Source organism: Leptosomus discolor, chromosome 2 (genome assembly GCF_034619465.1).
Source record: "Leptosomus discolor isolate bLepDis1 chromosome 2, bLepDis1.hap2, whole genome shotgun sequence".
NCBI classification, from domain to species: Eukaryota; Metazoa; Chordata; class Aves; order Leptosomiformes; family Leptosomidae; genus Leptosomus; species Leptosomus discolor.
In genome coordinates this window covers 60206855-60221120 of record NC_141392.1, presented here as the reverse complement: position 1 = coordinate 60221120, position 14266 = coordinate 60206855, and the positions used below count along the sequence as shown (strand labels likewise).

Sequence of the window (14266 nt, the reverse complement as noted above, 5' to 3'; positions counted from 1 at the left end):
TTGGGATCTGGCCTGCTGGGTTAGCACACATCTATCTCCTCTGACCTGCAGAGAGGAGGTCGCACAAAGCAGTCTGGACAAGGCAGGACTTTTTCCACAAGTGCACCGAGCAAGGAAAAGGCATTGCTGCAATGGAGTGCAGCTGTACTTTTATGAGGGGGAATGCCCCACTTGGGGAGTTGGCCTGTGAATAGACAGACACATGTAGCAGCGCAGGCGCATTTTGTCAGTCATGTCTGGTACCGTTCCCAGTGAACCAGCAGGAAAGGATGATTACAAAGAAAACTGAGGCTGACTTAGTGTGTGGCTCCAGCCCCTCACCAGAGCTCTGGGAGTCAGGAAGCTGAGGAGGATTTTACACTGGCAGAAATCCCCAGTGGCAGATAACTCTTTGAACCTAAAGAGCTTCAGGAACAACAGCCTTCACTCTATTACCTGCTGAGATGCCCATCCAAGTTTGTCAGGAAAGGAGAGACTAACATAAGTGAAAAGAAATTTATGTAAGTGCTGTAATAGCTACCTTTCAAAATAGGGCAAGTAAGGAAATTCTGTTCTGAGAACATTATCAAAGCACTTGCAAAGGATGCTCTCAATGTTCTTCTCATGACCTTCTAGCATGCGGTGCAGGACAACATTACTTTTCAACTGTAAATGTCCCAGATTTTTGATGGATTGGATTGCGTAGAAGTGGATAGAATTTCACTGCCATTCATTGCACTAGTAACCTCTCTCTTGATTCTTACAGCCTGAAATCAGCAATGTCAGCATATGGAAAACATGCTTTAATGCTCTACTGTTGCTTAGGTTCATCCTTCAGCATGGCTAAGGCACAACACTTGTAAATAGACAGGAATTCCTTTCTCCTTTCTAAGCCGTTCACCTCCATTCACTTGATGACTTGCCTGCTTGTTACTCAGTTTCCAAATCCTCTGTTCCTGCTTGATCCGATTCTTCTAACTGGAAAGTGATGTGACGTGAAGGCTGTTCCTCAGCAACAGCCTGGCCAGTCTCTTCTTTCTCTGCGACCAGTTGGTCAGCAGTGTCCATCTCACCAGTCACCTGGGGTGCTGCATCTGTTGGCCTGGGCTCTTCAGCAGGTGCCTCTATCTGATCAGACAGAGGTTTATGGCTAAATGCATCTAAGCGTTTTTCAACCACTGTACAAATCAAGGCTGAAACAGAGAAAGCCACCATTAACAAACTATAATTAGAGATCATTTTATATATTACTGACCTACAACTTCTTAAAACAGGAAAAAAACAAACAAAATAATACCAAAAAGGAAAGAATACTTGAATGAGAAAAACCATCCCTGCTGCCATGGCCTAGTTCCAGTCAAATGAGCAGTTTACACTGAAAGCAGTGATTTGAAAGGGTTCACCTGCATTCTTTTGTTCATTTCCTCACAGTTGTTCCTCACTTCGGGAGCAGGTCACCCTGCCAGGAACAAGGACTGGGCAGGTTGCACACAGGGTGATGTTTCTGATAGTGGAAAATGCTGGAACTATGGGAGCCATCAAAAGATTTTCTCTTTTTGAAAAGCAGCTGTAAAGCACCTATTCCTTATTATTTTTGCTGCTTAGCCTTTGTAAATTTTTCTAAACATCATACTCCTTCCAGTGGACTCACTTTGATACACATCATTTAAATATGAAAAATAGAGGCCAACAATGAAAGAAGAGAGGTTTAACACAGAAAATAGGACAATGTACAGGTACTACAAAGACCTTCATTGTTAATTCATGGGTTGACTTTAGCAAGTAAAAGAATGGTCATCTCTGAGAGGACAAATGTCAGACTCTTACACTGAGGGTGCTTCCTTTGTAGTTCACAGGTCTTTTATTGGACAGTGACAAAATAAATCCTTTAAGTAGCATCTTCATTCAAGTAGGTTAAAAATGGATCTTTACAGACTTTTCCTATGCTTCTGCATCAGGGGGGAAAGAAGCCACAAACTATCTCAGCTGATAGTTTGCCTCTAGAAAACTTGGAGAATTCATTTTGCAGTTCCTTTTGCAGAGATGAGGTTACTCAATAGCAGGTGATTGGGTATAAGCCAGGAAATACAGAGGGTAAATAGCAAAACAGGGGTTGCTGATATTACTTATTGGCCTGCTCCGGGTGCTCTGTGTGTCGTAAAACTGGTGCAAGACCATGATATCTAGTTAAAAACTTACACAGAAATATTTAACAGGAATATGCTAAGACGTTTTCATCAATACTCTATCCTCCAGCAACATTCTTCTTGGGATTTATTCAGTAGTCATATCCAACACTTCTTTCTTAAAAGAAAATTCCCTCCCTCCTGAAGAGCTACATGAAGAAGTGATCCTTGAGTGTACATAGTAGCATGTATATCATAAGTTAAAATATTAACAGACCAGCTGCAATTATGCAAATTATACCCTAACAAAGGATCCTGGTTAAACTGAAAATAAACCCAAAGGAAACAAACACAATTGTAATTAAAACCCAAAATCACAGCAGGAGGGAAACTATAGGAATGAAGATATAACTCAAGTGTAAAAAGTAGGACCACCACGGTGGACATGCATTCATCATAATTTTGTGTTTCTACACAAGACAGAGTTTAGATTGTTCAGGTGTTTCAACTGCAGCCTCTGAAGACTGACTAATAAAAAAGAACCTGAATGCTCAGCTTGAACTAGCCCAAAAGCCGACTGGTATTTTATTCTATCTGAAAAGCAAGGACACGATTATCAACTGCTGCGGAGGTAAGCCCTGGTTTTGATGAAAAGTGTTGGTCACCTGACTTCTCAGTCAACCATGGCCTATGATTATCTTTCTCTTCTCCTTTCATGTAGGATGAACATACTACTCCCTCACACAAACGAGTTAAGAGGCTTTTGTGGTATACATGTGGCTGCAGACAGGACGGGCTTTTCTGTTCCCGCTGGCACAACCAGGCACACTACAGAGAACAGCAGAGCAATGGTGGCTGTGTAACATGTGAGAAATAAAAGTTTCATAGCAGAGGAAAGAATTGGTGTTCTTTACCCATTCTGCTCCTGCCAAACGCATTGCATCTCCCAGCATCAACACATCTCAAACAGTATAAAGCCAGCAGAGAGAGGACAGTGTAGCATAACTGACACTTCTGTTATTTCAGCAGAAAATCAGTTACCTAGATGTATGTGGTAGTAGTTTTCCAATATCAAAAATGTTTTAATATAGTAAAAAAAAAACACAACCCAAAAAACCCCACAAAAAGCCATGGATATTTGGAGTTCTTGCTAAAATGACACATCCTACATTAACCCACAGTGACCCTGTAAATGTGGTATTTGTTCTGACTGGAAAAAACAATCAAGAACACCAAGGAGCCCAGATTACATTCCAGGAACTTACAGTCAAGGATTGTCCTCCCCAGAGCCTTCCTCTCTAGTGTTTCTTCCACTTCTGTCATAAGCCACGGAAAGAATTCTGTCTCAATATCTATAAGAATTTAGCAGGAAGAAAGAAAGAAAAAAATGTGGTTTTATGAAGGATGAGCAAGAGGATCTTGGGGCTGTTTTTCATTTGCTACAACCATTAAGGGATGAACATCCTTGCCAAAAGACACTTGCTTTGCAAAAGCCAGATGAAATCTCCCAAGTGACATTTGGTTTCTTATCTCCTGCCTCCCTTACTGAGGTTCCTCATCGTTATGGTCCTAGACCAGTGTCCTCTCAACTGCAGTGATTTTCAAAGGGGTCTGGCACCCTTGAAGCGCTAGCATGGATAAGATACACAGTAATGTTCTAGTGAGATGAAAATAACTATCCTGAACAAGTCAGGAGAATAACATTTCCTGCCTTGCTTTCCAAAGACATCTGGCTTCTGGCCTGCTGAAAGCGTTTGTTCCCTCTGACTAAAGGGCTCTTGCTTACCCATGTATTTCTCAAATCGTGCTCTCTGCAGGCCCTGGTCCCAAAGCCTGTCCCATTTGCAAAAGACACTCAGTTTCTGCATTTGCCCCACGACTCATTCTGGAGAGAGTGTAACCGTTCCCAAGCTGTGGTCTATGCACCTGTGCAGGGCCTGGGGAAGTGGGGTGCAGCAAGGTAGCCCATGAGAAATGCTGCTGATTCTAAAAGCTTGGAAGTCACCGATGTACAACTCTGAAATTATTTTCAGGGCCTAATTCTAATTGACTAATTTCTCCCTTGCTCCGATAATCATTAAAAAAAGATTCAGAATGACTTACAGATTTATTTGCCTGTCCTATCAAAATACATTTACATCAATTTGGATATCTCTTTCTCTGCTCTACCAATCCTAACCACCCATTTATTTCTCTCCAATTCAAAAGCAGCTCCTCTCATTGTCACACTGTCAGCTCTTGCTTGACTACTCGTACAGTTGACCAGTAATGTTTGTTTGTGTTAAAAATATGAGTTTGGAAACTATCTGTTCAGCCACAAAAGTAAACAAATAAAGTCTTGTGACATTATTCTAAATAACAGAACAATAAGCTATGTTTTATGGTTGGTTTGGCCTTTATATTACTCAGTTCATTTAGTAAAAAAAATAATAAACACAAACCTCTTTCTATAGGGTCATAAAAAAATCCACTCTCGCGAAGATTGTTGAAGACCGAGGGAATGAGATCAGCCAAGTAACGCTGAGCGAATGCCCGAGCTGCAATTTTCTCTGTGGTCTCTTTCTGTTTCTGCAGCATTTGCATGTGCTGGAGTTTGCGACGTTCCTGCCAAGGCAATATTGCATGTAAAACTTCCAGGCCTTTAGCTGTTACCCCTTTGATCTAGACTTTGAAGAATGATCACAGTGTGAGAGTCATAAATAGCAAAGATAATCAGAAGTACAGATACTTACAGTCTCTACCTGGTATTTGCAGCCTCTAACTTTCACAAAAGCTCCTCATATGAAAGAGCGCTTGAAAGCAAGCTTGTACTCAGTCTATGGAGTACTAAAACCCAAAAGGACTAGAGGGAAACACGTTCCTTTGGTATACCTTTTCTGATTTGGGCAAGTCTGTAAAATAAAGGCCTTGAAGCTGGCCAAATGAAACCCTTCTCTGATACCTTAGTATGCATTGATCTCATGACTCTTTGCTTTATTATTGCCGATCAAGCTGATCGTTGGCCTTGGAACGAGATGAAGTTGGGTCAGGATTTCCTGAACTTTTCATCTTTCAATATTATATCCTATTTGATGGAAGAAAAGATTAAAACTCAAATTGGTCCATAAAAACATTAAAAAACCCCAATTATACAAGGCTGATGATTAGTGAGTAATTAAGATTTGTCTTTTTTATTTATTCCTATTTACTAGATAGTACTAAAATAGCTTAATACTTGGAGATCTTGAGAGGTATGTGTGCACATACAGTAGTGCATGCATTGGGTGTGAAAGACTCAGAGGCATAACTCTTACTTTCAAGCACTCTGACTATTCATTTAGCAGTTATTATAATGAAAAGGCTTGAGCAACAGCTACACCAGGTACAGAGGAAAATGCTGTTGGGTCTCTTGATCAGGTGTCCAAGTACACCAGCTCACTGGAACATAACTGCTCCAAATAAATACAAAGCATGGTGCTGGTGCACGACAGCAAATGGCAGAGTGGAGCTGTATGGCACCAAAATGCTTTGAGGAATATCAAACTTGACAGTACCCTTTTGGACACATGCAGCTCATTTCACAGCTTGTCTTTCAGTACTGGAAATGGTTTTCTCTCTGCTGATGAGCGTTCGGACAGGCCTGTTCTGCTCTTAGGAAGTCCTACCTTCTCCTCTCTGTATCGCCTGTCCTGCTCTTCCAGGCGCTGTACTTCCGCAAGCTCCGCGTTACGCAGCTCTGCATAGGCACGCTGATGTGCCCACAACTGGGCCAGCTCTTCTTCCTCCATGACTTCCAGCAAAGCTTGCTCAACTGTTTTCCCAACCAACACTTCCAGGATCGGCTTGACTTCGACATCAAAGTCAAACAACTGAGGATGGGAAGGCAGGGAAATGGAGATAAATGACCCTTGATCACAATCACAATCACTCTTAACACCTTGGCAAGGAGAAACAGAGTGAGACACCACACAGCCACTGGGGGCTGCCAGGGAGAAGCAGAGCACTCACCTGGACCCTATTTCTGTGCTCCCAACCCCTTCTTGGGCTGGACACCTTCTACAGGAGTCAAAGCAGACATTGAAGACTTTTTTTTTTTTTTTTTTGTCCTGAGGATAAGTTCATTTCTATTTCTGCCTCAATTTTGCATGAGAAATGTGTCTTGTATGGGAGACATGTTTTCACACACCTGACTTCACTTCATACCTCTCCTTCTTCTATTTGCGTGGCCACATCTTTTCCCGTTTTGGCTGGTATGAAGAGCGGAGTGGGTGGCCTGTCCAAAAACGCATCTGTTTGACACTCTGTATCAACCTCTATTATCCGGTCACTAATCTCTTCCAAATACAGTTCTAGAAACAAAAGCACAACGAATGCTGAAAGCTGGACTGTTTTTATTTTACCTCGCAACTATTTTTGATGACTCTACAGCGTGAATTATATCCAAAGCGTACAATAAAATTTCTTCTATAAAGTTAAAAAAAAACCCAACAAAAAAACACCTCAACTTAAAAGATAGATCTGCATATGCCGTCTGATGCCACGTTCTCTGTAACGTCAGGTGCACTTCTTCAAAGTGATTCCTAAAAGGGCATTTCACTTAGTAGGTTTCAAAGTCAGAGTCTAGACCATTTCAGCCCACCTTGCAGAATAAACAATTCTTGGTGGAGTCAATGGGATAGGACAATTTCAAAAAGGGATAATGATTGCCTGTCTACTAATGAGTAATATTGAAAACATACATTTTTCTCCATTGTATGCAGCAAAACAGAACACTGGATCTGTTGGGTTTAAAGAATTATATTCTACTTTTGGTCCCACCGGAAGTGGTCTTGAGGTAACCACACATCTGTAACAGCACGTGCTTGATTTGGATTATAACTGTCGGTCTCCTACTGCAGAGGTAAATAGCCTGGCTCAGAAGATAAGGTCTGTAGACTACTTAAGATTATCTGCAGTAGTCAGTGGGAAGGATATGAGACCCAGACGTCCAGACTAGATAGCCTCCTTCTGCGTCCAAAGTATTTGAATGGTGAAAAGCGACTGTGTGCACTGGAGGCGGTGTGGGAGGCTCAGCAGGGCTGAGGCATAGGAAACATTCAGAAACCAAAGCCCATGCCTGATTAGTGTGTAACACAGCTGTTTTCCCAGTTTGTCAGTTAGTCCAATCTGAAATGATTTTCAGAGGGCACAGCAATACTTTACACTCACTCATGATTACCCCAGTGCCAAATTTTGGTTTTCCTACAAAGAAAATTGTTTTCCCACAAATAGGGCTGTTTCCTATTCTAGATTAGGGTGTGTCCCCCAATTTTTAATAGTAGTCTTATTCTTACATGTGACTTAAGCAAGATTTTAAAAAAACCTCCATTTTAAGTATATACCAAACTTCTCTGATGACACTGGAAAAGGAAAGAATAAATGAAGTTCTTAACTAGTGTTCAAGATTGTACTCTGAAAACTGGAAAACAGCCTCTGGGAAAATGTCACTAATTAGCCAAGTTTATTAAATACAACTCAAAATAAGGGGTTATAATAGAAAATATTAGAGAACGTGATTCTAGAATCCTCTGATTCTAACCTTGACCCTATGTGATTCTACCAACTGCATCATCAATTTAGTAAGTGAATATAAATCAGCAAATTTTTGTTTTCAGATGAATTTTTTAAAAATTCAGCATTTTACCTGTCTGCACATGAATGTGCTCTCTGCCTTCCACGGGCTCAGGTGTTCTTGGCTGCATTTGCTCTTTCGCGTGCTTTCTAGCCAGAGCTCTTTTCCGTGCCTCCCTCTGCCTTTGAATCTCAAGAGGATTGGGCTGGGTACTCTAAGCAGGGGTGAAGAAGAAAAAAAACACAAAACAGAATACACTTTGTACCTGAAAATGATATTAATTTCTCTCTAGAGGAAAATGAAGGAGGTTGGTTGATTTTAATACTACAAATCTAGCATTTTAGATTTACTTTTCTGGGTCCTGACGCTAAATTTTCAGTTACCTTAAAGACTGCAGGGCATGAAACTAGTAAGGTATGCTAGCTGCCTACAGGCACATACCAATGGCATCTCACACTAAGAGCAGTTAGTTGTTATTTGCAAGTGGATATGGTACACAGAACTTTGCTTTGAGAGATAAAGTATATTAAAATGGCACGTTCTTACTCACAAATGAGAGTTTCTCGGTAAAGTTTTGAGAAGGTCAAATGCACTTAAGTCCAGTTATCATAGTACCAACACAATTGTTTGGTAGATAAAAATTATAGGTCTGGTATTGCTGATGAAAAAAAAGAAACCCATACTAACTTTTAAATTCGGTATTCTGTTTATGGATTGAAACGAACATCAGTTTCGAACTTCTTGAACAGAACACACGAGAAATTCACTCTAAGAAACAGCTACTGAACAACACAAAGTTATTTCCACAAAGTAGCTTTTAAAAATACAGAGTGCTTTAAACTATTATATGATCAAATTATCTATGTAGAAATATTCTCTGAAAATAAAGTACTACTAAACCATTTACTACTGTATTTGGATAAGTAAAACACTTTTGCCTCCACACAAGCAGCTTTTGCATACAGCTGGACCATTTAGCTCTGCTTCTACGGTAGGATAAGCCAAAGTCTACAAAAGACTTAATTTCCCAAGAGCTGCCATTCTCTCTGATGACACCTTGCATATGATAACAGACTATGCAGTGATGACTTGTGCTCAGGATCATTGCAGTGAAAAAGGGTGGGGAAAAAATAATCAAGAACTTAATGGGGAAAAAAAAATCAGAACTACGTAAGTTCATGTGAAACTGAGTGCTTTAAAGAAAAGCCGAGAACAGTCACATGCTAGTTTAACTGGAGAGCCTGTGTCTGCGTGAAATACTTAAAGCAAAAGTACAACTTCTGTAGTTAAAATTATTAACGAGGAACATCATTCCCGCCCTACCTATTGCTTTTCAACAAAGCTGCAGCATGAGCCGCATAAAACCACATACCGCAGGTATGACGCGGAGGGCATAGGTGTTGCCGCGCACCACTCTCCTGTCATACATGAGGTTGGCGTAACGAACGGGTTCCTTCTCTCTGCGACATCAAGCACGGACAGGTGTGGTTACAGAGCCGCCGCCCACCCGCGAAGGCCTCAAACAGCCCAGAAGGGCTCTGAGAGGCCAGAGCGCGCAAATTCCCCCCTCAGGCCACGGCGAGGAGGACCTGCCGGCGGGGCGGCGGGGCCTCCCCTCCGCCAGGAAGGGCGGCGAGGGAGCTGGGGCGAGGGGGAAGGCGCGGAGGGCAGGAGGGGGCAGCGGCCCGACGGACAGCGGTACTCACGGCTCGGCGGCGTCCGGCCGCGCCCGGTACTTGGGGCGGGCGGACAGGACACGGGGTCGGCTGCAGTAGCTGTATGGGGCGGCGGGGGCCGCCGCCTCCATGTGGCGGGTGGGCAACATGGCGGGGTCCGGCCGGGCCAGCAGCCGCCGGCCGGCGCGGCGAGGACGAGGGAGCGGGAACGGCCGCGGCACCCGTCTCCGGGGCAACGGGCGCCGCGCATGCGCAGGGCAGGAGGGCGGCGGGGCCCGGGGGGGTGCGGGATTGTGGCGGCGGGGTTTCGCGCCGCTGCCTGTGAGGCGGGGATCGCTGCTGCGGGAGAGCCAAGGGCTGGAGGGGTGCAAGGAGGGCGAGCCCGCTCTCCAGGCACCGGGGCCCTTAGCGGGAAAGAACCGCTCTAACCGCTAAGGGCTTGGCGGTGCTGCGGGGCCCCTCCTGGGGCTCAGGCGTGAGGGAGCGTAACCGCGAGGTGTCACCGTCCTCCTTCCGCCGCTGTGCAAGCTGCGCGGGGCCGGCGGGGCCGCGGGGGGTGCGAGGATTGGCCGGGGGGTCGCGAAAACCTTTGGGATGGCGTGCTGGTGGCTTACGTACCGGTGTCCTGAAAGGTGTTGGTTGTGATCTTCCGTTGCTGGAATTACCTTTTACCTCCTCCTTCTCTAATCTTGGCAGTCCCAAGCAGTTCTTCATGGTTTGCTGGCCAAACCGCAATCCATCGCCCCTTCTGACAGAGCCATGCTGTCTAATAGCTAGTTCGTAAATCTAGTCTTAAATCATGTCCAGTTACTGTTTCACCAGAATTGGATCAAGACAATACCAAGGACTCTTAGCAGCTTCCCAGTTCTTTCAATCACATTTTACATTTCATTAATATCAATAATAACATTACTATGGCAGATGTCTGTGCTCCATGACAGCCTTGTGTATGGTCACAGACAAGAGAACTGCAAGTAGCAGAGAGCACTGTAAAGGAGGCCTGCAAGGCACAAGGGAAGATGTATAGCAAAAGAAACTTTCAGAAAAAGAAGTAAAAAAACCCACCACAAACAAAAAAAGAATGCCAAAAAGCAAGGCCAAGTATGGGAGGCAAGGGAAAAGAGGAAGGAATGGGTTTGTAATTAATTAACAGTCAGCTTGCAGAGTAGATAGAGGAATGGGAGTTGTGTTGACTACATGGTTACCAGCTGGGTGGTGGGACAAGAGCACAGTGTAAGTGTCACTGGGATGGGAAGGGAGAGCGGTCCTTCAATATTTGCTTGTGTCTGGGCAAACAAAGTTAATGAATGAGAAGCTTGGTTCAGTCAAGCCAAGGCACTATGTTCCTTAAATTTGACCAGAACCAATACAACCCTTTGATTTAGGGGACCTGACTCGTATTTTCTGAAAACTTGAGTTTGGCTAAATAGCAATTTCTGCTTTTGGACTGGGGACTTGAAATCTCGGTAGACATTTCCAGGCTGTTAGGGGCATGGTGTTTTCTGTTCATATGAAAAACAGCTGCAGCATAGCCTTCAATAACATCAGTCTATACACATCCAGTAAGGAACTGAGTGTGCTTGCTGAACAACCCTAGAAATCTGGCTGGAATGGACTGGGTAGGGAGACGACAAGAAGAGGGTCTGTAACCACCAGAGCAAAGATTCATGAGGGGCTGCCTGTTACACACCCCTTGCCCATCAGTCTCATGAAGACGAAGGTGTTTTATCACAGGTTAACTCTGTTCAGCTGGTCCCAGCCTGGTGTCTCACCTGTTGGGTGTATTTCTCATTCACCTCATATGTCCGCTGGTTGAATGGAGCAACTCTCCGAGTTACCTGTGTGAAACACTGGTAACTGCTAGGTTACCAGTTCAGTGCAACAGCATTTCAAGTGCTGTGTGAGAGAGGTGAAGATATCTGACTTTGCAGGTTAGCAGAGCTTTGTAAGTGAGAAAGACATGAAAGACATGCCCAGGAAAAACCTCAGCTCTTCTTCTTTGCCCCCTTTTATGTTGTTTTTTTTTTTTTCTAAAAATACCCCCTGAGTTCTGGAACATTTCTTGTCATCACAAGACTGACTGCAGCAGGAGCCAAGAACACAGTGATTGTAATTGAAGGCTAGGCTGCTGTTAGTACCCGTAGCTGCGCTCCGGCTCTTACAGTCACAGTGGCTGTTTCACATATTCTTTGGAGGATTGTCTGGGACCTGCGCAGATCTCAGCGCAGGAGATACTGCCTGGGAAGTGAGCCTGCCTAGCAAGGAGTGAATCAACCCATCTCCCATATGGCAGCTAAGAAAGGTCTTCTGAGGTGCCTTCAGCTGACTTGAAAGCTGCAGAGCAAGGGTTTTGTTTCCTTCCAGGTTTACTGTGGGTCTGTTAAAATGCCTCGGAGCCACAAGCAGACTGTTTTGTTGTTTGTTTTCATGAGAATTTCCTGGCATTGTACCACGCCTTATGGCATGCCCCTTGGCTTTCTGGATGTGAAATGAATTTATTCACAGCAAAGCAAACGTGAAGGTGTCACCACCCAGTAACGAAAGATGGGCATCCGCTATTTCCTCCAGCACCCGGAATGCATTCTGTAACTACTGAATGACATCTTGAAACACAATATAAGGGGTCTACAGTGCTGAGACTGGGTCTTCCTGGGGCCATAGCTTGGATGTTGCTAGCTTGGGAGACCATGTGTCACAGTGCATTGAATAATATGATGATGAGCAGACTAGCTGTGTTGTTTCCACTATCTTAACTTTCTGCAGCATTGCATAATTAAGAAAGGAAGGATATAGGCAATGCTTAATTATCAAGGGAGGACATGGAAGGGCATGTTGCCTTCTCAGATCGTTGCTTTCTGTCTGGAGAGGACCGTGGCTGCTTTTAAAATTACAGGAACGCTTCCCTGATGTAGTTACCTGAAATTTGGTTTAGATTTGTTTCTCCATGGTCCTGAGATAGAATTTTAATCTGCAGTTCTTACCCCCCTAGACCTTCAGATAAAGAAATGGAATTTCCAGTCTTGGGAGTAATTCTACTCGAGGCCAAAATGCCGTTGCCTTCAAGTAGACATCACAGAATCACAGAACAATCTAGGTTGAATGGGACTCTGGAGGTTTCTAGTGTAACCCCCTTGCCTAAGCAGGGACAAATTTAAAGATAGATTGAATTGGTCAGGGCCTTCTCCTGCCAGGTTATGAAAATCTCCAGGGATGGAGGTGCTTGGGACAGCCTTTAAAATCCCAGAAAGCAACATGCTGCTGCTAATCAATGCCCTGAGATGTCTGACAGAAATACAAACAACTCAGTACAAACATGGAGAGCCATCAGTGTGACTGCGAAGATGAAAGAATCGCAGAGCCCAAATGGGGTGCATATGTACTCTTTGCTGTTGGGGAACAATTAATACAAGTGCACTGAAACCTGCTTTTAACTTGCTGCAGTGACGTGATCAAAGAGAATCAGCAATACTGCACCAGTATTGTATCACTGGTGTCTGCCAGCCCGCAGAGGGTGTCTTTGCTGCTGTTCATAGGCACTAGGTTCAATGCGTCCGTGATGTACAGACATTGCCCACGTATAGGCCTGGTCTTAAAAAAGTGAGATACTTAGTTTTAAAAAAGATGTGCCAGACTGAGTTTTGACAGATGAGAGACATAGAAGGAAAAATAAATAAATACCTGAACTAAACTTTAGTCCTTAAGGTGATATCAATATTTTTTTAACTAGGGTTGTTAATCTTGATATGTAATTGTGAATAGAAAAAAATACAGATCCTATCACTCATATCTTCAAACCAAAATTATTAAACTTCCTTTTCTCTATAGCAGCGCAGCTTCCTCTTGACCCCAGTCCTGAGCTCGTGGGGTTGGGCAGAACTGGGAAATTCCAGTCCTGAAGGCCTTCATTTCTCCAACACTAGTCAAAAAAAAGATTTTATTATTTGTGATTTCCAGCCAAAAGTAACAATCCTACTTCCCCCTACTACATCACCTCTGACTCTCAGCACTGTTTTCCCTAGGTTCCCTTTCCTCCACGAGCTTTGTTTGTCTGTTCTCAATGCTCTCAGTGCTTGCATTCTTGCCCTACGCCCCCATGAAACTTCAGAGCCAGTGACTGGAAAGAGTTACGGAGGGCTGAGAAAGCACCTTGGAGGGTGGGGCAGTGCACACTTCATTTTAAACTATCATTCATTAAACTGCGAATTGGAAAATCAACTGTTGGTGTCCTTCATATTTAAGCTTAAATAGACTGTGTGCTGCTAATCCCTCTCCAGCCCCTACTTACCTCTCCTTCCTTGAACAGGGATCTCCCAGTGTCTTCCTTTTGTCCCAGGAAGCTCTACCCTATTTTCCATCTCCATGTATTTTGGGCAGTTGTTCAACTGCACTAAACTTGTGGAGTAAGAAACAAGACTGATCTGCTTCTATTGCCCCTTCAGTGTAGCCTCGATGTTTGTCTATCTTGAAATGAATTGCCCTTTATCATCACATCTCTGGGAGGCACAGCAGTATCACCTGTGCTTTATTGGAGTTAAACTGCACAGTCCAAGAGCAGCACTGAGCAGGAGGCATGTGGAAAAAGCAGACCCTGGTGTTGAATAACCTAACTACAAGTCTCCAGTCTTTATCTCAAGACCATCCTCCATGATCACCTATGGAGAACTTGTTAATGCTCTGCTCTTTCACACACCCAAAGACTTCTCAAATGTCTTCTGGTGTCTGTAGCTCATAAGATGAGTGCACATCTGTATATTGTATCATATAACGTTGTATACTCCTTGGAGAGCAGTGCTCTGCGAAGTTTTTGAATGATACTGTGGTTACTTTCTCAATTTGTGACCAGTTGTGGTAAAGAAGACTGGTTAGTGAATCGCAGGCAAAGCTGTGCAGCTGCA

At 43.7% G+C, this 14266-nt stretch overlaps 1 protein-coding gene across 1 annotated transcript; it reads right to left on the bottom strand.

The window, feature by feature from the left end:
• Positions 1–909: 909 nt before the first annotated feature.
• RSPH3 (radial spoke head 3) lies at positions 910–9520 on the bottom strand. Its single transcript, XM_086461161.1, has 8 exons — positions 9402–9520; positions 9068–9155; positions 7768–7909; positions 6288–6433; positions 5750–5953; positions 4547–4709; positions 3371–3457; positions 910–1172 (listed from the first exon to the last, which is right to left on the bottom strand). The coding sequence occupies exons 1-8, from the start codon at positions 9518–9520 to the stop codon at positions 910–912; spliced, it is 1212 nt and encodes a 403-aa protein (XP_086317287.1).
• Positions 9521–14266: the final 4746 nt, after the last annotated feature.